This window comes from Loxodonta africana, chromosome 8 (genome assembly GCF_030014295.1).
Source record: "Loxodonta africana isolate mLoxAfr1 chromosome 8, mLoxAfr1.hap2, whole genome shotgun sequence".
Classification (NCBI taxonomy): domain Eukaryota; kingdom Metazoa; phylum Chordata; class Mammalia; order Proboscidea; family Elephantidae; genus Loxodonta; species Loxodonta africana.
In genome coordinates, this window is record NC_087349.1 from 5,197,179 (window position 1) to 5,221,201 (window position 24,023).

The 24,023-nt window shown below is 42.2% G+C and overlaps 2 protein-coding genes across 2 annotated transcripts; both read right to left on the reverse strand.

Moving 5' to 3' along the window:
• Window positions 1–1,509: 1,509 nt before the first annotated feature.
• LOC100658058 (olfactory receptor 2A1/2A42-like) lies at window positions 1,510–2,451 on the reverse strand. The gene has a single exon (XM_003420561.3). The coding sequence runs from the start codon at window positions 2,449–2,451 to the stop codon at window positions 1,510–1,512; it is 942 nt and encodes a 313-aa protein (XP_003420609.1).
• A 16,210-nt stretch (window positions 2,452–18,661) lies between these two features.
• LOC100658344 (olfactory receptor 2A1/2A42-like) lies at window positions 18,662–19,612 on the reverse strand. Its single transcript, XM_003420562.3, has one exon. The coding sequence runs from the start codon at window positions 19,601–19,603 to the stop codon at window positions 18,662–18,664; it is 942 nt and encodes a 313-aa protein (XP_003420610.2). The 5' UTR covers window positions 19,604–19,612.
• Window positions 19,613–24,023: the final 4,411 nt, after the last annotated feature.

Genomic DNA, 24,023 nt, shown 5'->3' on the forward strand with positions numbered 1-24,023 from the left:
CTCTCTTCTGAGGCACTTCTGGGTGGACTCGAGCCTCCAACCTTTCCATTGGCAGCTGAATGCATTAACTGCTTACACGACTGGGGACTCAACCTTACTGATGATGTGGTACCATTAATAATAATGTACTACATTGTGTGGTCTACATAAGTAGAAAAGGCTTGGAGCCAGGTGGTTTGGGTATGAGTGTAGCATTTGCCACTTACTTGATCTTTGCATCTATAAAATAGGTGGTAATGGTCGGGGGATGGGTTATGGTAAGTGAGGGGATTTCTATACAGTGCCTGTCACACTGAGTACCTACTTAGTAAAGTACTTATTCTTATTAAAGCCCATCTTTCCCATTCCGTTCCCACTGCCTTGGCTTTCCATCCATACCCAAAAGCTGGGTTGTGGCACTTGCAACTTCCCCCAAGTGAAGGCAAAAACAACAACAAAAAAAGCCCAAACCCGCTGCCGTTGAGTTGATTCTGACTCATAGCAACCCCATAGGGTTTCCAAGGCTGTAATCTGCATGGAAGCAGACTGCCACATCTTCCTCCCTTGTTGCTGCTGGTGGTTTTGAACCACTGATCTTTCAGTTAGCCATCAAGCACCTCAGCCACTGCACCACCAGTGAAGAGCACGTGTATAGTCAGAGAATCATGGCAAATCTTGTGGAGAAGGCGAGAAGGGCCTAAAATAAGGGTATCGCAAGCCCAGGGCAGACTGGGAAGTGAGTCCCTGGGAGGCGGCAGAATGTGTGGGGTCTCACTCTCCGACCATAGCAATTGTAGGTCAGGCAGATCACAGGATTTCCTCAGTAAAAGTCAATTAGCTCCCTAGCTGAAGTAGGCATTTAGGTATACTTACAGCTTGTAAGAGGAAGTACAGTTTTGGGGGAGACACCCAAAAGGGGGCTGAAAATGGGTGAAAGTGGGTGCTGGGCTCTCTGCCTGTGGTTGCAGTGGTTTTTTCTTTTTTAATATTTTTATTTGTTATTGTTTTTTAATTTGGTAAATACATATGTAACAATTCATTTGCCTTGTCAATGTTCTTCACATGTACGAGTCAGTGGCATTAGTTATGTTTATCATGCTGTTCAGCCATCACCACTATCCGTTTCCAGATTTTCCCATCATACTTAACAGAAGCTCAGCACCCCTAATGTGCTTTTCAAACTGCTGCTGAGGCAGCCACATCTGACAATGCCTGCTGTTCTGCTATTACTGAGCGTGCCTAAGTCAGAGGTAGAGGGGCTGTTCTAAACGTCTGGGACCCATAGCAGTGCGTGAAATGAATTTTTTTTTTTTTTATTCAAACATTCTCAACTCCTTTAGTAACTAAATTAAAAAAAAAACTAAAATTAAATGTAACAAATACAGCAAAACCTAAACTCTGCTTTGGGAGGAAAGGAACTATCTTACAGTGTCTCTTGGATCATTGAGTCTTGGACAGAAAGAGATCAGTGAACATGGGCAGTCTTTAGCCCCCAACACTCCAGGACCTACGTGGGCTGATGACTCAGGGTCACCCCAGTTGGCAATGACTCTCCTTGCACAGTGCTCTCCGCAGGGCACTCTTCAGCTCTGTGCCCCTCAGGCTGTAGATCAGGGGGTTCAGCATTGGGTTGAAAATGCTGTGAAACAGGAAAAGGACCTTCTGCTGCTCCTCAGGGTGGCTGGATTTGGGAGTCATATATATGACTAAAGCACTGCCAAAGAAGAGCCCGACCACACAGAGGTGGGAGAAGCAGGTGGAGAAGGCCTTTCTGCGGCCCTCCCTGGACTGGATCTTCAGGACAGCAAAAAAAATGTGGGTGTAGGAGACCAGCACAAGGCAGAAGGGTCCCACTAAAACTAACAGAGAAGCAGCTAAGATGACCACTTGGTTGAGCCAAGTGTCTGCACAGGCTAGCCTGAGGACAGAGAGGAGTTCACAGAAGAAGTGGTTGATCTCATGAGGCCCACAGAAGGGCAATCTCAGGATGAGGCTCACATGGACCAGGACCACGAGGGAGCCACATGCCCAGGAAGTGATGGCCAGGGTGATGCAGAGCCTCCAGCTCAGGATGGCAGAGTACCGGAGGGGGTGGCAGATGGCCACATAGCGATCATAGGACATCACCACCAAGAGAAGACATTCTGTGTGAGCGAAAGTCAAAAAGAGGAAGGTCTGTGTGAGGCAACCAGGAAAGGAAATGGGCATGGTGGGACTCAGGAGGTTCACCAGCATCTGGGGCACCGTGTTGCAGGCATAGGCTATGTCGACGATGGCCAGGTGGGAGAGGAAGAAGTACATGGGAGTGTGCCATCTGGGGTCCAGAGAAATGACCCCAAGGATGGCCCCATTCACCAGCAAGGTAAAGGTGTAGAACAGGGAGAAGAGCCCAAAGAGGAGCAGCTGAACCCTCAGGCCAAGAGGAAACCCCAGGAGAATGAACTCTGTGACAGATGTCTGGTTTTCCCCCATTTCTCTGGAAAGAGACAACAGAACTGTCTAAAAAAAAAAAAAAACTATTTTAGCCTCTATTTTGTGAATTTAGTCATATTTAGTGGGTAAACTTTTAACATTGATGATCTATTATGCACTAAGTTAATCGCTTGATCTGACACCCAGCTTTTCAGAGGAGGATGTATCACTCGTGATGGGAAGAAAGACGGTTAACCCAAAAGAGGAGATAAAATAACGACAGGGATTGTCTCAAAGTTGAATGTGTTGAAATAACTAAGAGAATTCCTGGGGCATAATGGGAAGAATCAGGAATGAAAGAACTCCAGGTATGAGAACAAGAGTAGTCCTAGAAAAGAAATGTAAATTCCAATTTTTTTGATAGAAATATGAACAGAGTTACCTTCCGCTTCTGAAATCCACCTTTTACCTATAGAGCAGCTTACAATGAGAGGCACAAAATGAGAAAAAGCAACTTGTATGACGATGCAATTGGTTAGATTGCTAAGAAGGAATTAATGAATGGGCTCCGGTGGGCTCCAATAGTCCGAAAAATCAGCCATTGAAAACTGGCTCGTTGAGAGAGTCTTGAGTGCACCCAAAACATCATTCAAGATGCCTCTATGTCATCTCAAAGAGGCAGAAAGATGTGACTGTGACTCAGAACCCATGAGGGGGAGTGTTTTCAGCCCATCTTGAGCCAGTCCCAGGATGAGGGGAGCCTGGCCTGATGGCACAAGTGTGTAGGTCTGAATCTACAACCCAGATGGCTTAGGTGATCAGTGATCAATAACCCTAGCCAATAAGATCTCCAGTTACCCTCTTTGCTCAAATCCTGTGCTCACCAATCAACCATTTAGAATTCATTTGAATTCTTGTATTTTGACAAAGAGTGTGCTGGTCAGCAAAGGTCTTGACCATTCTGAGTTTGGCTCCTGAGAAATGTGTATACTGAACCAAATTTTGAAAGCTGAATCTACAAGGTGGGTACCAGGCAATCTCATTGAAGTGCAACTAAAGGAAGCTTTTCTGAGCAGTAAATTGAACCTTGAAGGATATTCCCGTTGAATACCCCTAGAGTAACAACAAGTGACAGTAATGCTGTGTTGTTGTTCTTAGGTGCCTTCAAACTGGTTCTGACTCAGCGATCCTATGTACAACATAACGAAGCACTGTCCGATTCTGTGCCATAGCAAGGATCCTCATAATCCTTGCTACGTTTGAGCCCATTGTTGCAGCCACCATGTCAATCCGTCTCGTCAAGGGTATTTTTTTTTTTTTTTTTTTGCTGACCCTCTGCTTTACCAAGTATGATGTCCTTCTCCAGAGACTGGTCCCTCCTGATGACATGCCCAAAGTACATGAGAAGTCTCATCATCCTTGCTTCTGAGGAGCATTCTGGCTGTACTTCTTCCAAGATAGATTTGTTCATTCTTCTGGCAGTCCGTGCTGTTGTTGTTGTTAGGTGCCATCGAGTTGGTTCCAACTCATAACCATCCTATGTACCACAGAACAAAACACTGTCCGGTCCTGCACCATCCTTACAATCGTCATTATGCTTGAGCCCATTGTTGCAGCCACTGTGTCAATCCATCTCCGAATAACAGTTAAATGTTAGTTAAAAACAACCAAATTATTAAACAATATCATTAATATCACATGCAAGCAAAATTTTACTGAAGATCATTCAAAAGCGGCTGCAGCAGTATATTGACAGGGAACTGCCAGAAATTCAAGCCGGTTTTAGAAGAGAATGTGGAACCAGGGATAACATTGCTGATGTCGGATGGATCCTGACTGAAAGCCAGAGGATACCAGAAAGATGTTTACGTGTGTTTTATTGACTATGCAGAGGCATTCAACTGTGTGGACCATAACAAATTATGGATAACATTGTGGAGAATTGGAATTCTGGAACACTTAATTGTGCTCTTGAGGAATCTGTACATGGATCAAGAGTCAGTTGTTTGAACAGAACAAGGGGATACTGCAGGGTTTAAAGTCAGAAAAGATGTGTGTCAGGGTTGTATCCTTTCACCATACCTATTCAATCTGTATGCTGAGCAAATAACCCGAGAAGCTGCACTATGTGAAGAAGAACGGGGCATCAAGATTGGAGGAAGACTCATTAACAACCTGCATTATGCAGGTGACACAGTCTTGCTTGCTGAAAGTGAAGAGGACTTGAAGCACTTACTGATGAAGATGAAAGACCACAGCCTTCCGTATGAATTACACCTCAACATAAAGAAAACAAAAATCCTCACAACTGGACCAACAAGCAACATCATGATAAACGGAGAGGAGTTTGAAGTTGCCAAGGATTTCATTTTACTTGAGTCCACAATCAACACCCATGGAAGCAGCAGTCAAGAAATCAAAAGATGTATTGCATTGGGCAAATCAGCTGCAAAAGATCTCTTTAAAGTTTTGAAATGCAAGGATGTCACCTTCAGTACTAAGGTGTGCCTGACCCAAGCCATGGTGTTTTCAATCGCCTCATATGCATGCAAAAGCTGGACAATGAATAAGGAAGACTGAAGAAGAATTGTCACTTTTGAATTGTGTTGGTGAAGAGCATTGAATATGCCATGAACTGACAAAAGAATGAACAGATCTGTCTTAGAAGTACAACCAGAATGCTCCTTAGAAGCAAGGATGGCGAGACTAAGTCTCACATACTTTGAACATGTTGTCAGGACTCAGTCCTTGGAGAAAGATATCATGCTTGGTACGGTAGAGGGTCATCGAAAAAGAGGAAGACCCTCAATGAGATGCATTGACACAATGACTGCAACAATACGTTCAAGCATCGCAACAATTGTGAGGATGGCGCAGGTCTGAGCAGTGTTTTGTTCGGTTGTGCACAGGGTTTCTATGAGTTGGAACTGACTCAATGGCACCTAAAAACAACAACAACACATGACCAGAGACTATTTTATTTTCAGGTTTTTATGAATAATTTCTGTTAGGGCAACCTTCTAAATTTATTTGGAAAATGTACAAAGCACATAAAAATATCTGGCTGGGAAAATGAATTGCAATCTACATCTTAATAGTCTCTTAATCTCTTTAGTTAGTCCTCCTTGATTTTCTTCTGTATCTTCCAAAATAATGACATAAAGGAAAGAGAAACAGTGCTTACACTGTAAGAATCTCTTCGATCGCTAAACCCAGAGATGAGAGAAGGAGGACTGAGATACTAAGATTCTGTCAGGGTCCAAGTTTAATGCTAACATGCTCCTTATGAACAAGGACTAGGAATGCTCACTTTGTAGCTCTCGAACTTTGGAGTGTTTGCTGAGTGAACGAGTGAATGAATGAAAGTATAAATGAATGGATGAATGCCTAAATATAGATTTTTTTTTTAACATCTTGGACAGGACCTGTAATTTCTGGATTAGTTAAATCTTGCCTGCTATAATTGTACCCATTTAAGGACATTCCTCCCACAGCAAATAAAGAATGGCCTTTCTGAAGTTGGATAAAAATGACTGAAGAATCTCCAGACATCGAACACTAGAAAAACACTTCTATTTTCTTTTTCCCTCATCCCTAGCCACCCCCCAACCCCAACAATTTTATTTCACTCTTACATATAGTGGAGCCCTGGTGGCACAGTGGTTAAGAGCTTGGCTGCTAACCAAAAGTTCCCAGTTCGAATCCACCATTTGCTTTTTGGAAACCCTATGGAAGGGACAGTTTTGCTCTGTCCTGTAGGGTTGCTATGAGTCAGAACTGACTTGATAGCACCTACCAACAACAACTATGTGTGGTAAAAGCATCTCAATGAACTCAAATGGATTCCATTTTCCAAAGGGCAGGGAGAAGTGAAAAGAAATACTTAAAAAAATATTAAATACATCCCAGTTCCCATGTAACTGTCGGGCATTTTTGGAAGCTTTAAGTGGTGTATTTTGTATGTACATACAAGTTCACAGTTCAAAAGTTGGCAGCTCGTTTGGTGACTAATGAATTACCCGGCATCTCTATGGTTTCAAAGTAAATATCAAGAGGGAAGTAATTTCTTCATATATGAACAGACCTGTCCGTACTAGATGGGGCCTACATTTCAAAAAGGAACGTTAAGATCTGATGAGCTGACAAACTCATCTCTAGAGTACCAGGTGTGAGTCACCGTAGCATTCCTGAAGTGAGAGCTATTTTTAAATTCATGGTTCCACTGAAGTACTGGGTGGATGGATGGTTCTTCCCAAATAGTAAGAAATGTTTCAGTTACAACTAATAACCTCACTAGACCTCCTTCTTGCTGGATGGCATGTCCCCCAAGTCCCTGTTTCTGTAGCTCACTGTATCTTTATCTCCATCCTCACCTATTTTTCCTTTCCTGGCTCCCCTTTTGCCAATATTCTCTCCCCATTCCCCATTTTTCTTATGTCTCTTCTACAATCCCACTCTCAAAATCTCTTTTTCCTACCTCTCCCATACGTGTCCCCATAGTATTCCAGAGACTTGTCAATAGTTCCAATATCTGAGCTGTTTCTTAGAGGACTTTGATCGCATAGGAAGTCTGCATTCAGGTTAGCTGTCTTAAAAGCAGGCTTGGAAAATCCTACCTCATAATGCATGGGGGCAGTATTATTCTGCCAACCCACTTATCTGGGAAATGGAAATAACCTCCATCGACACCTTGGTGGCCAATAAGGGCTTTTTAGTTGTGCTTCAGAATTGAGTTAATCAGAAATTGTGCTTAAAATAAGCCCTTAGATTGAAGAAATCTTTTTATGCAGTCAATGATAAAAGGATCACGTACTTGACCGTGATAATGTCTGCAGCTTGGCAGGTGTTCAATGAATATTTACTGACTGTTTATCAGTTTGAGTAAATCCGAAAAACCATTCCTGAGCTCCTTACATTCTGCCTTGAGCCAGATTGTCAGGCAAAGAAAAAACGACCACAGACAATTACAGAGATAGGTAACCCTTAGAGGTGATACCAGCTGTTACTAGTTGAATAACGTTGAGTGTATTTCTCCACCTCTCCAAGCCTCAGTTTTCTCCTTTGTAGCAGGAAAATTGTGATAAGTGTTTCATGAGGTTATTGTGAAGATCTGCCCGGCGCATCTTGCCCTATTGGCCTCTATCCTCTGACAGCAGATCGCAAAGCTTTGATTATAACAAAGCCAACAAGGTGATTTTGTGGACAATGGGCTGTTAAAGGGTTTAATAAGGTAGGTTTTGGCTATTGACCTTTTGTCATCTTTTGGGGGGAAGTGTGCTGCTGTCAGTAAGGAGGTAATAGGGGTGACAGAGAGCTCAAAACTGTGACAAGTCTGTACAACTCTGAAGATTATCCTTTACAAGCAACTACTTCCCTTTCTGCACTCCCCCCCTCGCTGCTTCAACCACACTCACACACAGACACGCACGCATACACAGACACACACACACATTCTTATACTCTCACTGACTCACACACACACTTCAGGTTTGGGGAAGTCTAATACTTAAACGTATTCATTGAGCACCTCGGTGTGCTGCTACTGTCCTCCGTGTCGCAGGCAATAGAGAGAAGTGAAGGACAGTGTGGGCTGCGTAGATTGTGGTTTGGTTTTGTTGACAAGGCATAAACACAAGGACTGAACATATGTCAGCTTTCCTGAAATGTAAGGTCACTTCATAATACAGTCCAGTACAGCCTTCTTTCGCATAAGAAAATCATTCCGTATATTTACCTAAACCCCTTTTTTTTTAATCACATGGAAATTTCTTATATTTTTACCAATGCCAACTTTCACAAGTTCGTCGCCTTCACGCAGCTACTTCTTCACTATATTTATTTTAAAAATCCCAATTCTATACATACTTAGAATATTTGTGAATAATATGTCCAGCTAATTTAGCCCTAGCCTTCCCTCAAACCATCCCACAGCAGAATAACAATCCGCACATATTCAGAGAGAAGTAAGTAAATTCCCTTTCTACAGCTACATAGAGTGGCGGTCAAGGAGTGACGGGCAACATGAGGCCAGGTGCTACCGTGTGTCTAGGAGGCATTTAAGGTTGCATCAAAGTGGGAACCTGGTTAGGAGGTGGTGTTTGGAAGCGTCTCCAGGCTGGGACAGGGGTCCTGCTCTCTGGAAGCTTCTGTGGGAGCCACAGCACCCGTTTCTGTTCCTGATGAAGAATCTGTCAGCATCCTTGGCAAAGGCTTTATTCTCTGATGGGCTCACCCTGGTTTGTTGGAGCTTGGAGGAGTGTCATGAGATGCAGGTGTGTCCCCCCTCCAATGGGAGGAGAGATGAAGCCTCTGCTTCTGTCCTTGTCGCTGGAGGATGCACTGTCAGGAAGCGGGGACAGTCACAGAGTTCACCCTGAGGCAGCATCACCTCTCCAAATATGCGGCATTATGGATGTCATGTGTCCCAGCGCAGCCTGTCCCTAAATTCCTAGCGGTTCAACGCATCTGTCAGGGAGCAGCCCCCATGGACAAGGAATGCACTCCCCAACCCCCATGGAAACTCAGCTTCTCCCCAGTGTGACCAGGGTCCCTGGGGCGGCTGCAGAGATGGGGAGAAAGCGAGTTAGAACCCAGGGCCCCCAAGTCAGCTGACTCCAAGAATGACTCAGAGGCCTGGAGATGATGCACAGAGTTAGGGAGCAGGGTGAGGATGGGGGACAGAGAGGGCCCAGAGGTCCCCATGTGGCTCATTAGAACCTACCTGGAGGGAGGGTGCTTAGGGCACAAAGTCCTCAAGCAGGTCTAGTTAGAAATTCTCTGGTCTCTACTCTGGTGGTAGGAAGTGTTAGATTCAGAGCCTGTGCCCCCAGCGGAGGGGAGGAGAAGCAGCTTCCCCTAGAAGGTTCCCTCTCCCAGGAGGGGGCAGGATTTGCTAGCTCAGATGCTCTCGTATTTATTTTTGTTTCTTTTCTATACTACACATAACAGAGTCAGGAATCTTTTATCAGGCAACTGTGCAAGTGTCAAGCTAACGTGTTCTCTAGGTGGTGACCCCTGGCCTGCTGGGGTCATGGCATACACCTGGGGACCTGGGATACGGTTGTCCAGTTTTGAGAACACACACAACCACAGTGAGAGGAAACACACATTTAGAGACATAAATCACTGCAACTGATCATATGAAATCTTGTGCATAGAGGCCAATCCACAAATATTAGGACCTTTCCTTCATTTCTCTTTCCATGTTTCAAGTGAACTGCAGAAACTGACCTAAAAGACAAAACCTTGTGAAAATATTAGGTTTAGGACATGGCTTTCTACGTTCAACACTATATATTAAACATCAATTATAGAAGTCAGCTAATGACGTAAGAATGGAAAGGTTGAACTAAGACAATCAAAAATTAAACATAAAATGTTATAATGTCAAACTAAAGTTTCAGAAAATGCATCACCTCAAAATTATGTAGTTTTTAACAAACTGACACTGCTTGTGGACAGCTTCCACAATGGTAAGAATAAGTATTTACAAAGTACACATGTATACAATGGAAAATGACGCACAGAGAACTGTAAAACCTGACTTGAATTGAGCATACTCTCAAATATGGACATTTTCTTCCAACCTCAAGAAATAAGAAATTGTCTGTCATGAGCAAGCAGCAAACTGAAAACCTGTGGAAAAAATACTTTTAGAGAATACTTTTTTTTTTTAATAATAAACACTTCAGGAACATTGGTTATAAACAGACATTTAGGAGGTAAATTGGAAAAACTGCAACTAAGATAGGTAATCAATAATTAAGTGTAGCATTTGGGAAGGTCACACAAATTAAAAATTGGGAAAACCCTTTAAAGCATGATCACCAGTATCTGTAACTCAAAATTATCTATATTCTATTAAAATTAAACTGTAATAACTTTGATCTTGACAGTGTTTACTACTTAAGGCAGTAAAATGACTCATAAATAATACAAAGACCTCTGCACACAGACAACACAGTGAGTGTTAATTGAAATGAAGATGTTGACATTACCTGCTAGCACTGGGTATTTGACTTCACCACACATTAATTACTTTTACGGCTAGAGCAAAGCACTCCTAGGATTTGTCCATAGAGGTCATTTAAGAGTAACACAGGTAAAATGCAGCATAAAGTAGATGAATTTATCCACTTCTCAGTGTAAATTACCTTAAGAGATACTTTTGTAAAGTGCAGCTAATAACAATGGGAGAAATGCCCAATGTGGGTGAGTGTCTTCAGGATAACATGGCAGAAATTCAATTGGTGGAGAATCTACTCAATTGTATTTCTTGAGTAATTATTACTCAAAAGAGCAGTGGTTCCCCTGGAATCCTGATAAACAGGGACTGGAAGGGGCAGATTTTGTTAGGGCTCATTTTAGGTTTATTTGTTTCAGCTGTTGGTGTTTTCCTCCCTGAGACAAGGCTCCATAAAAACGTTCCTCTTCCTCATGCATTGTGGTCTCTGGGATCTGCCCCAGCAGGACTGCATGCCCAGTCCTCCTACATTCAGGTGGGTCCTGTTCTTACAAAGGAGCGTGAGCAGAAGGGACTGTGCTGCTGTGTCTAGGGCTGCAGTGGATAAGAAGTGGCTGCACTTCCACCCCCATCATCTTCCCATTACTGGCTGACAGTGAAGTCTTCCAAGACCCTGGGGGAACAGCAGCATCAGGAGATGGGAGGACTCTGGGGCCCTGAATAGATTCTTAAAATTAGCATCCCCATTCTAAGTGATTAGTAGTTATTTCCAAATTCTTACTCATCCAGAATTTGTGCCAACTTATACCCTATCCATACTGAGTGTAAGCTTTTACCCACATACTCACCAACACTAAATACTGCCTATCTGTTTTTGTCAATCTGTACTCAATAAATAACAGCTATTAATATTATTATTTACCACTATGCAATGCTAGGACCTACTTAGAGATGTGAGACTCTTTGTCAATGAAAGTTAATCTTTTCTAAGCAGGAGTGAAACTCTTTTTTTTTTTTTTCCTCATGGTGGACATTTCACGAGGAGTCATGATGGCACAGTGTTTAAGGCACTTGGTGCGGTGGTGCAATGGATCAGTTTCTTGTGGTCTTTCTTGCCATGGTCTTGTAACTCCTACCCAATGATTGGGCGGGACTGTGCAAATAAGGTAGCCCCACCAAAGGGATTGGTCGGTTTTGCCATCCCACTAAGCTTAGGGTGAGTCATCCCAGAGGTGAGAGAGAGAATCTCACCATCACCAAGGAAGAAAGGCCAAGAATGGAATGTCCTTTGGACCCAGGATCCCTGTGCTGAGAAGCTCCTGGAACCACAAGACTGAGAGAGACAGAGAAAAGAGGGAGAGAGAGAGAGAGCTGTAACACTGAAGATGGCAAGAAGCAGTGGCAGAGAAATGGCAGCAGGAGAGACAGTCAGGAGTTGTTGCAGTGGCCTTTGCAGCCCATGGAATGAGAAAGTTGAGTCATTAGGCAGGAGGCTTGCTGGAGAAGTGTCTTCAGGCACTTGGTGGAGCTAGGTTTGCTGACCCATGAGCAAGAGCTGAGTGCCTTCAGGTGGAGGTTTACTGGCAGAGTAGGGTGCCTCTAGGCACTTATTGGTTGAGCTAAAAGAGCTTTGTAACACTTGTCCAAGCAAGGCGGAGGCTGAGGGGCCAGAGAGAGGTGTGCCTGCGAGCATGGCTGAAAAGAGGCTGTCCTGATGGAACAATTGTATCCTGAGCATTCCTCAATCTGAACTGTAACTGTTACTTCCCTAATAAACCCCATAATCATGGGTATTGTCTGTGAGTTCTGTGTGGCCATTGCAAATGAACTATTGAACCCGACAGAGATGTAGAGAGTGCCGTGGGAGGGACGGTTTGTGTCAGAATTGGTAAAGATGGCAGTGAGAGGAGGTATGTCTGACATTCGCCTCAGAGGAATCAGCCTTGGGCTGTTGACCTTGATTCCTTTCCCCCTCATGAAGTTAGAGGAGGCCAGACATCACCCCATACCATTTTTACAGCTGCTAACTGAAAGGTCAGTGGTTCAAACCCACCAGTGGCTCCCCAGGAGAAAGATGTGGCAGTCTGCTTCTGTAAAGATTTGTAGCCTTAGAAACCCTATTGGGGAAGTTCTACTCTGTCCTATAGTGTCGCTATGAGTTGGAATTCACTCAGTGGCAGTGGGTTAATGGGACATTTCATGTACACCTTCTTATCTCTTTTTCTCCAAGATGTTCATAATTCCTAGATCAGTAGCAAATTCAGTCATCCATTAATTTGGTGGTTACTTTTGAATTCTGACTATGTGCAAGAGTTAACAATATTCAATTATTTCCCCAAAAATCCATTTTATTTTTGTTTCCTATGGAAAATAAAAAACTCCAGATACTAGAAACCTGGTAGAAAAACCAATTGTCGTGGAACTGATTCCAACCCTGTGTGTCAGAGTAAAAATGTGATCCATAGGGTTTTCAGTGGCTGAGCTTCCATAAGTAAATTGCCAGCAATTTATTTTGAGGCACCTCTGGTTGGAGTCAAACTGCCAATGTTTCAGTTAACAGCCAAATGTGTTGAAAGTTTGTGTCACCCAGGGACTCTGGAGACTAGCAGAGAGGCATAGAAATGGAGAACCAGAGGATGCTTACAGATCTCTAGTCCAACATTTCATTTTACAGATGGAGAACCAATGTCCAGAGGAGCTAGGTGGCTTTTGCAAGGTCACACTGTGAGTTAAGAGAATTAGGACAGGAACCCAGATGTGCTGACTTTGAGCCAGCATGCTGAGGACTAAACTAGATGGTGCCCAATGATCCATCTCTTCTCTTGACCCAATGTGTTTTCAAAAATTGAAAATGAACAAACAAGCAGAGAAACAAGTAAAAATTAAATAAATGAAACCAATAAAATTGAACCAGAGCTCTACTCAAAGTTAATGAAGAAGGCAAAGAGTGTGGTCCCTTTCCCTCAGGCTGTGAAATCATCACAGCCACGAAGTCCCAAGAGATTGAATTCGAACTTTCCTCTCCTTCCCCCCTTCCCTAAGAACCATAATTAAAAAATGTTCCCGATATCATTAATAGTATAAGTGAGGTCAGTAAATCAGCAGTATCAATAAGACCTGGGCCCCTGTTAGAAATAAAAAGCCCCCGGACCATCCATTCAGACAATCAGAATCTGTATTTTTCAAGACCCTCAGGTGATTAGTGTGTACGTGAACATCTGAGAAGCTCCTGTCAACACTACTGAGCAAAGAGTAAACAGCAGTCCTCCGGGTCTGTCCTTGGCAGTGCCCACTCCACATGCCAGGGACACTGAAGGGCTATTTCAGGTGTAGGTGAACTGGCTCCCACCCACAGATCCCCATCTTACCATTTTCAGGAATTAAGGCACTGAATATCTTTTGCAAGGGGTAGAAGGGTTCATGCCCTCCCTGTGGCCACTGCGCTAGCACATCCCATCTTGGAAGACCACAGACACTGGGCTTGGCAATGAGCACATCCTTTGGAAAGGCCCATAGCCTCTGTTTTATATGATAGAAATCAATATACATCGCCCTCATATTTTTATATTAGCCACTGATATATTTGTAATTCCTCTGTGATCACTGGTTAATTGTATGTAATTAATTATCAAATTCTCCCTATAAAAAACTTTTGCAATAATTGAGCAATCTGGGGGAAAAAAAGTGACTGATGGACAATCGGGTGTCTAACATGACATAGCAATGGCTAACCATATTACGGTTATGTGTTACGTGGAGTTACATATTTTTGGATAGGAGTTTGGGCTAAATGATTATTTGTTTATTTATTTAGTCAACATTTATTGAGTGTCTACTATGAAGTAGACCTGTTCTAGCCATTGAGGATTTAAATATCGATAAGTCCATTTCAAAAGAATGGTTTACAGTTAAGTTAGATCGGGAGAACTTGAATTCTGATTTCCCACTTGAGATTTTTTGGCATTAAGTGAATTAATTCTTTAAGCCTCAAATTCACTTCTGTAAATGAGAATATTATTAGTACTTCACAGCTTTGATATGAAGATTACATCTAAAGAATTTAGCATAGTATCTGCTAAGCCAAACCAATCTCCCTGCGGTTGAGTTGATTCCAACTCATAGCAGCCCCATAGGGTTTCCAAGGCTGTAAATCTGTATGGCAGCAGACTGCCACATATTTCTCCTGTGGCGCTGCTGGTGGCTTCAAACCACCGACCTTTTGGTCAGCAGTACATCTGCTGCAAAAGACTTCTTTAAAGTATTAAAATGCAAAGATGTCACCTTGAAGACTAAGGTATGCCTGACCCAAGCCAAGGTGTTTTCAACATCTCATATGCATGTGAAAGCTGGACAATGAATAAGGAAGACCAGAGAAGAATTGATGCTTTTGAATAATGGTGCTGGCAAAGAATACTGAATAGACCATGAACTGCCAGAAGAACTCATAAATCCGTTTTGGAAGAAGTACAGCCAGAATGCTCCTTAGAAACAAGGATGGAGAGACTTCGTCTCACATATTTTGGACATGTTATCAGGAGGGATCAGTTCCTGGAGAAGGATGTCATGCTTGGTAAAGTAGAGGGTCATCGAAAAAGAGGAAGACCCTCAACGAGATGGATTGGCACAGTGGCTGCAACAATGGACTCAAGTGTGACAGTGATTGTGAGGATGGCGCAGGACCAGGCAGTGTTTTGCTCCCTTGTACATAGGGTTGCTATGAGTCAGAACCAGCTCGATGGCACCTAACAATCTAACAACAAAAGATTGTTTTAACCACTGGGCCACCAGGGCTCCTTAAATAAATTCTAGATACAATTATTTGCTGCCCTCCTATGACCTGCAGATGATAGGATTTTTAAAAATTAGAAGTCAGAAGATAGTTTAACATTGAACATTCTAAGTAGTTAACTGATAGTTAGGAGTCCATGAATTAGCCCAAGCAGAGCTTGTGGAGTGCTGACTACATGCTAAGCAAGGTTGGCAATAAAATGATGGACAGTCTCTAGGTCTTGCCCTCCTGGAGCTCACCATCTTATACGTAAAACTTGATTTCTACCTGAGCAATGTTCTGTAAATATCACCTGAAGGACTGTACATTTTTGAAAACCAAAATTGAAACCTGAGCTCCTTTGACTTGGGAAAGGTCTCTTTATAGATAAAATACTAGAAAACATTCATTCTGAGTCTTCCCAACTGAGGAGGTATCAAGGACAACAGCCATGTCAATCTTTCCTTCACTGTTTTCTGTCTCACTGGCCAGCTCACCTCAGAGTCCTCCTCAATCCTGGACCCCTGGAGCTGCAACTGTTTCTTGTTCCCTCACCTACTTTTTTCACATACCCATTCAGAGCCAGGTTGTGTTCTCTAGCAGATTTAAGTCCTGTTCTTCCTTGGACGTAGTTTTTGTTTTGTGTCAACCTCGTGATTTCTCTGCTCTTTACCCACAGATATGCTCTAAGGAGGGCTGTTACTCGGTGGTTATGACCACAGGGTAGGCAATGACAGTGCCTTAGTTCCATTCTGGACTGGGCACTCATTAACTGGGCCACAGGGCAAGTTACTCAAACTCTCTGTGCCTTAGTTTCCATATATGTAAAATGGGGATCTTGATTGCCTTAAGACTCAAAGAGCTGTTATGAGGATTAAATGAGATAGTATACATAAAGTACTTAGAAAAGTGACTGGCCCACAATCAGTTAGAGAGAGAGGTAGCTAAGGAAGAATGGAGAGAGAGAAAGTGAGGCAGACTAAGGTGTCTTGGTTCTGGGTTTTGTTAGTTGCTGTCATGTCATCTCCATTAGGTACAACAGAACAAAAGGATTGCAAGTCTGCAAGAACTGTTACCCTTTAACAGTGGAAGTTCACCACCTTTATGATCATTGTTTGTTTGAGTCCATTGTTGTGGCTACCGTGTTAATTATCTCATGGAGGGTTTTCCTCATTTGTGTTGGCCCTCTAACAGGCAGATATCCTTTTCTAGCAATTGATCTTTACTGATGACATATTCAGTGTAAGTGACTCAAAGTCTCAACATCCTCGCTTCTAAGGAGCATTTGGCGGTGTTTCTTCTAGGACAAATTGGTTCATTCTTGTGGTATTCCATGGTATATTCAATATTTTTTGCCAGCACCACAGTCCGAGTGCATCAAATCTTGTCTTCCTTTTTCATTGTTCAGCTTTTGCATGCCTATGAGGTGATTAAAAAGACCAGGGCTTTACTCGGGCACACCTTAGTCTTCAAAGTGATATCTGGGTGTTAGCTAAACTAAATCACCAATCTCAATAAGAACAGCCTCTATTCTCACCTCTGCCTTCTGTGCTCCTCTAAAGATACGTTGCTCCTTTGTGATTCTACCTGTAGGATTCACTGTCCAGCAAAATCAGCCTCCCATAAATGAGGTCTGCTCCTCCAGGACTTTCAGGGCACAGGCCAGCTCACTGTGGCACGCATTAGGCTGGGCAGAAGCCAAGGAATAGCTTAGCCTTGCTTTATTCAATAACACTGTTATGAGTCTGCCCAGTATAGAGACCTGAGGAGCAAGATTGTCCAGGACAAAGTCTGGTACTTTCTGGTATAATTGGACCTTCTTCATGGATTTCTTCTGATGGCTAAGTGAGGAGATCCTAGTGACATGACTAGTCACGTGTGGTGTATGGCACTGAGGAAGTGATTGATACAATGCTAGCTATTATTATTATAAAAACCCATTTTGTTTTTTCCTTTGAGTTAACTCTGCCTGGGGTTCTCCCCCTACAATAATGTGTGCAGTTGGTTTGAATACTTCTAAACCCACAAGTGAAGGGCACACATTCATTCCTATGAATAAGTCTTCTGTCCACTCTTACTGTAAAGCTGCGAATGGCTATGGCAGCAAGAGGGCATGGTCACTGCAGGGCAGGGTATAAAATGGACATATAGGTAACACTGTGGGTATCCACTTGAATATGTGGGGACTCACCCCAAATACTGAATTTGTGACCTGGATTTAATCAGAAAAAGTCAATTCATTACCAACACTGAATAGCCAGGTAGGGACATATACTGCTTGGTAAAATTTCTTATTTAAGGGTCAATAAATTCTAATGAGGGAAATGGTGCACATCTGGTGTGACCAAGGTGGAAGTGTTGATCAAAAGACCCTGGAAAACATTGCGTAGACATGGTCTCTCTGTGTGTGTGCATGCGTATGTGTGTGTATCTTATAGCTCAACACTCAGTTTTCTACAGAATCCTTAACAACTCAAATGGTTTTGTTTGATACCCATGACGAACCTACTCAAGGAGAGAATGCCCAGTTTGGCCCCTTGCCATCACCTAACCAGTTGATTTCCAAATTTGTCAACATCATCTACAGTTGTATTTTTCTCCTCTCTCCTATATAAGAACTACAAGGAGCTACGGCTGCAAACCAGAAGGTCGGCAATTGGAATCCACCAGCCGCTCCTTGGAAGCACTATGGTGCAGTTCTATTCCACCCTATAGGATCGCTATGAGTCGGAGTTGACTTGATGGCAATGGGTTTTTTTTTTTTTTTTTTTGGCCTACAGATCCTGTTTTAACTTTGTTCTATCACTAAGTTTACTGGTTAACTCCTTTGTATGAGCCAATAATTTTCATACAAAATTTTTCAACAGCATGCCTACCAAACCCAAAACCATTGCCATCTAGTTGATTCCAACTCATAGCAAATAGGATAGAGTTTCCCGGTAGGGTTTTTAAGGCTGTAAATCTGTGCAGAAACTGACTACCATAACTTTCTCTTGTGGAACAGCTGGTGGGCTAGAACCACTGACCTTACAGTTAGCAGCTAACTGCTTTAATCACTGTACCACCAGGTATCCTTCAACAGCATGTAATACAACTAAATATCCCTGAGTTATTCTTTAGAAAGACAAGTGCAATTGTGGGAAATGGACAGGATGCCATTGGGTGTGTGGATCACTTCCCTTGGTTGCAGATTTTTTTTTTTTCTACCCAGTCCTGTGACATCTGTGGGGAGCAAAATTGCAGATTAGGAAGATAGAGAGACTTTAACTTTTAGGGTCCAGAAATGTGAATTAAAATAACCTTTAATTTTGTAGATACTCAATTCAATGAACAATTAAAGAAAAAAATTATATTCAACAAATTCATATGTTATAAAAAGTCAATGAATGCAAGAAAGCTAAAATTTTCCTGCAAAGGAAGAGATTGGGCTTGCTTTGGGGCCATTAAGACACAGACAAGAAGAGAGTAGTGAACTTGTCTCGATTTAGGCAGCCATCAGCAGCAAGACTTGGGACCTGTTTGTGCTGGTGACTCAGGGGTCACCCTGATTGGGAATGACTCTCTTTGCACAGCGCTCTCCGCAAGGCACTCTTCACCTCTGCATTCCTCAGGCTGTAGATCAGGGGGTTCAGCATAGGGTTGAAAAGGCCGTAGAACAGGAAAAGGATCTTTTGCTGCTCCTCAGGGTTGCTGGATTTGGGGGCCATGTACATGACAATGGCACAGCCAAAGAAGAGCCCAACCACACAGAGGTGGGAGGAGCAGGTGGTGAAGACTTTTGTGGGTCCCTCCCCGGACTGGATCCTCAGGATGGCAAAGAGAATGTAGGTGTAGGATACCAGAACCATGCAGAGAGGCCCCACTAGGATAAACACACAGGATGCAAAGATGACCACTTGGTTGAACCCGGTGTCCACACATGCCAGCCTCAGGACAGACAGGATTTCACAAAAGAAGTGGTTGATCTCCTGAGGCCCACAGAACGGCAGCCTTAGGATGAGGATCACATGGACCAGGGCCAGGAGGGAGCCACATGCCCAGGAAGGGATGGCCAGGGTGATGCAGAGCCTCCAGCTCATGATGGCAGAGTACCGGAGGGGGTGGCAGATGGCCACATAGTGATCATAGGACATCGCCACCAAAAGAAGACATTCCTTGTGAGCAAAAGTCATAAAGACGAAGGTCTGTGTGAGGCAGCCAGCGAAGGAGATGGGTGTGATAGGACTCAGGAGGTTCACCAGCATCTGAGGCACCGTGTTGCAGGCACAGGACATGTTGACTATGGCCGGGTGGGAGAGGAAGAAGTACATGGGGGTGTGCAGTCTGGAATCCAGATAGATGAGCCCCAGGATGGCCCTGTTCCCCAGCGGGGTTAAGGTGTAGAATAGGAAGAAGATCCCAAATAGGAGCAGCTGCATCATTGGGCCGAGACGAAATCCTAGTAGAATGAACTCTGTGACTGAAGTCTGGCTTTCCCCCATTTCCCTGTGAAAGACACAATCAGATAGCTCTATAACACAATTATTTAAGAACACCTTTATTTTATGTGAATTTTTAATGTGTGAAAAATTATTAGTAAATGTTTTTAATATCTCATTAGATCATAAACAAATGAAGAATTACCTATTTTTTTAAAAATTTTAAATGAAGAGTCAGTTTGTCTAAATTCTTAATCCCACATCAATTTTACAGAAGGGAGTTGTAAATTGGTTGAGTAAATTGGTGCCTAAAGCCATTGACATTGTGACGGAAAAAAAAAATCAAAACAGAGTACAAATAATTGTGAACTATGGATGGACCCCCAGCTGCATATGTCCAAATCAGTAAGAGAATTTTTTGGAGCATAAAAATAATCCATAATGGAAGAACTTTAAAAATGAGAACAGTCTCAGAAAGGAGAACAATTTGGCTTCAGTAGAAATTATGATTGAGTCAATCTCAGTATCTAAATCTTAACTAGAGAATCTCATGTCATACCTTCCATGGGATCACAAGGAGCAAATCATGAATCATCAACATTTAAATCAATGTTTTTAGTTAGGCAGTAGGAAGGAAGCAGTGGATATGCTATATCTCCATCTCTATCATTTTTATCTCTGTCTCAAACTTCATCTAATTGCCAAATGTTTTGTTACTATTTTCCAAGGTAAATATGTATATTTCAGAGACACATAGGTACAACATATATGTGTGTATGTATGTGTGTGCATATGAATCAAGAAATAAGAAAGACCATAGCCTGGAATGAAAATATGAAGAAAATAAACCCACCCTGCTATTCATTCAACCCTTGATATTTGTATGCTGAGCAAATCATCCGAGAAGTTGGACTATATGAAGAAGAATGTGGCATCAGGATTGGAGGAAGACTCACTAACAACCTCCGGAGATTATGCAGATGACACAGTCTTGCTTGCTGAAAGTAAAGAGAACTAGAAGCACTTATTGATGAAGATCAAAGACTACAGCCTTCAATATGGATTATACCTCAACATAAAGAACATAAAAATCCTCACAACTGGACCAATAAGCAATATCATGATAAACAGAGAAAAGATTGAAGTTGTCAAGCATTTCATTTTATTTGAATTCACAATCAAGGATCATGGAATCAGCTGTCAAGAAATAAAATGACATTGCATTGGACAAATCTGTTGCAGAAGACCTCTTTAAAGTGTTGAAAAGCAAAGATGTCACTTTGAGGACTAAGGTGCTCCAGACCCAAACCGTGCTATTTTTAATGGCCTCATATACATTCGACCACTGGACAATGAGTAAGGAAGACTGAAGAAAAATTGTTGCATTTGAATTCCTGTGTTCATGAAGAATATTGACTATACCGTGGACTGCCAGAAGAACAAACAAATCTGTCTTGGAAGAAGTACAACAAGAGCGTTCCTTGGAAGGAAGGATGATGAGACTTTGTCTCATGTACTTTGGACATGTTATCAGGAGGGACCAGTCCCTGGAGAAGGAATCATGCTTTGTAGAGAAGAGGGTCAGAGAAAAACAGGAAGACCCTCAATGAGACGGATTGACACAGTGACTGAAACAATGGTCTCAAGCATAGCAACAATTGTGAGGATGGCTCAGAAACAGCAAATGTTTTATTCTTTTGTACACAGGGTCATTATGAGTCACAACAGACTGAATGGCACCTAACCATAACAACGTACTTGAAATCCACAAGAATCGTGATATACTTTAGAAGCGGCTAATAGAAACAATACACAAATTGATAAGTCAGGTGTTTTGTCACTTGACAAATGGTAGCATCAACAAATTGGCTGTCAGATGCTTAGTGTATGAATTATGCTAAATTAATGAATTGGGGTTTGTTAACTGGGAGCTGGGTTCATGGCTTTCTCAACGAACAATGTTAAAATTCAGCATATTTTCTAGTGCAGACATTTGTCAGTGCCATTTCAAGGACAAAACTGAAGCTGGAAATCTTCTCCAGGATTAATGCAGAGAAAGGTGCCAATTTGGGTCAGTCCCTGGTTTAGTGGTCAACGGTGATGTCAAGTTAGTACTCCCCAGGGCATTTGAATATAAGATGCATTCTAGAAATAAACCTGTGAAAGCAATATGCAACTATAAGAATAGCAATCTGAAGGCAGAAAGCAAGACAATATCTGGGAACATGTAACTGGGGAGTGTGGGGAGCCCCCAAACTCCACTCAAGGTGTTTTTGTGCAGAGAGGGCTAGGCAAGTGACTGTGATTCAGTGAACCAGATATAGTTAGTTGCTTGGGGAACCTGTCTGGAGAAAGACTTTGTAAAGCAAAGGACAATGGCCATTTGAAGTGTAGATGCCAGACCAGAGGAATGGCATTTGTCAATGTATCTTGAAGGACATCCAGGGAAGGGGGAGCCTGAGCAGTTGGTCCGGAGTCCTAAGCACCCTGATGTTTTATGTCTGCAGTCTAGATTGGATGGCTTGGGTGATTGGTGATCAATAACCCTAGCCATGCGAGATCTCTGATTAGTCCGCCTTGCTCTGATCTCATGCTCACTAATATACCATTAGGCGATAGTTTGTTATTTTGTGCAGATATATCTGCAAGGGAAAGTGTTCATCAGCAAAGTTCTTAGCCCAATTTGCAGTTGCATTTTAAACTTTAAATAAATGAATAAAGCGCTCTGGCTTATTTCCTGTCCTGTTGAACTTGTAGATGACATGATGCCATTCCTGAACACTGTTCCCAAAGCTGGACCTAAAAAGTGAAGATCTGATCCTGGAGTGAGGTGTCATCACTGAAGTGAGACTCGAGAGGAACACCAGAACCCTTGATGGCCATTGCAGATGCGATGCCTGTTTTCTTATGAGCATTACTCATATATTGTCAAGTTATCTGGACAAAATGCAATCTTAGCAATATGTTAAAACTTCCTCAGTCATGACCAAGGCTTACTCGATTTTTGGGTTGCTATTACAAATGTCTGCACCCCACAAACATTCTGAATTTATTTTTTATAAACACATAAAGTATGGGAAAATATTTGACTGTGAAAGATGCCATTTAAATCCACCCACTTATAAAACCTTTTTCTAACTCTTCTTGTTTCCTCTGTAATATTCAAGACGAAAATAAAAAAGAAACACAGTGCCAAACATGGGTTTTAAAGCTAAAGTGAAATATAGATGAAAAAGGTCAGAGCACATTAAGATCCCTTTAGCACAGCTGCCCAGTTTTTTCAAGCTTGATTTCTTCTACGGCAGTGGAACCTACTTTTTTTTAGGTTTGTTTGGTGTTTTTGGTGTTCTTTTTTGTATCCCTGGCAGCTAATAAACATTTGTTGGCTGACAAACACATGAATAAATATAAATAAATGAGCAAATACCTAAATATTGATTTCCTTGTATTAGATATGATTTCTTTTAAAATATATCATAACTATGTTAAGTTCAGTTCATTCCTCCAAAAGAAAATACAAGTATATCTGTGCTGGAGAATTTTACCCCCGATGATCGGTATTAAAGCAGGACATTTAAAATTTGATAATAACACCTGAAGAATTTTCAAAGCATTTAAATAATTGAATTTTGGATATACTTTTTTTTCCTCATTTTACTTGATACTTAAATGATAGTTAAATGTTAGTTAAAATGTTAGTTAAAAACAATCAAATGGAACAGGTTCCATTTCCTAGGAGGAGATAAGAGGTGAAGGGGATAGTCTAAAATACAGTCCAGTTCCAAATGTAAATTTCAGGCATGCTCACGCATATTAATTTATATGTATTTATCAGTATGAATCAGAATCAACCGAAGGTACACAATGACAACAACAAAAACATATACGTATAATTTCAGAATTAAAAAAAATGGCGTATTCTTATCTGGTTGATATATAATCAGGCAACTCTGAAGTTCCAAAGTACATATCTAAGAAGGAGATCACCTTTTCATATATCAAAAAAGCCTAGGCTGGGTTCTCCAGAGAAGCAAAACCAGTAAAGCATGTAAATATATACAATAGATTTCTATCAAGGAAACAGTTCACGTGATTGTAGAGGCTGGAACATCCCAAGTTCATGGATCAAAATAGAGGCTTCTGATTCATGTAGCCACAGGGGCTGGCGAACCCAAGATCGGTAGGTTGGAGAGCAGGGCTGTTGCTCGAAGGCTGTGAGGTTAACAAATCCCAAGACTAGCAGGCAAGCTTATAGCTCAAGTCCCAAGAACGGGAGGTCAAACGAACAGGAGGTGGCTGCAGGATTCAGAGTGAGCAAAAAACCAGAACACCTGCTTATATTTGGATGCAGGTCACACTCCCCAAGGAAACTCCTTTTCAACCAATTAGCTATTCACAATAGATTCTGTCATGAGAGTGATCGCATATAAACACTGAGAATCATGGCCCAAGTTGACACACAGCCTTAACCATCACATAGTCT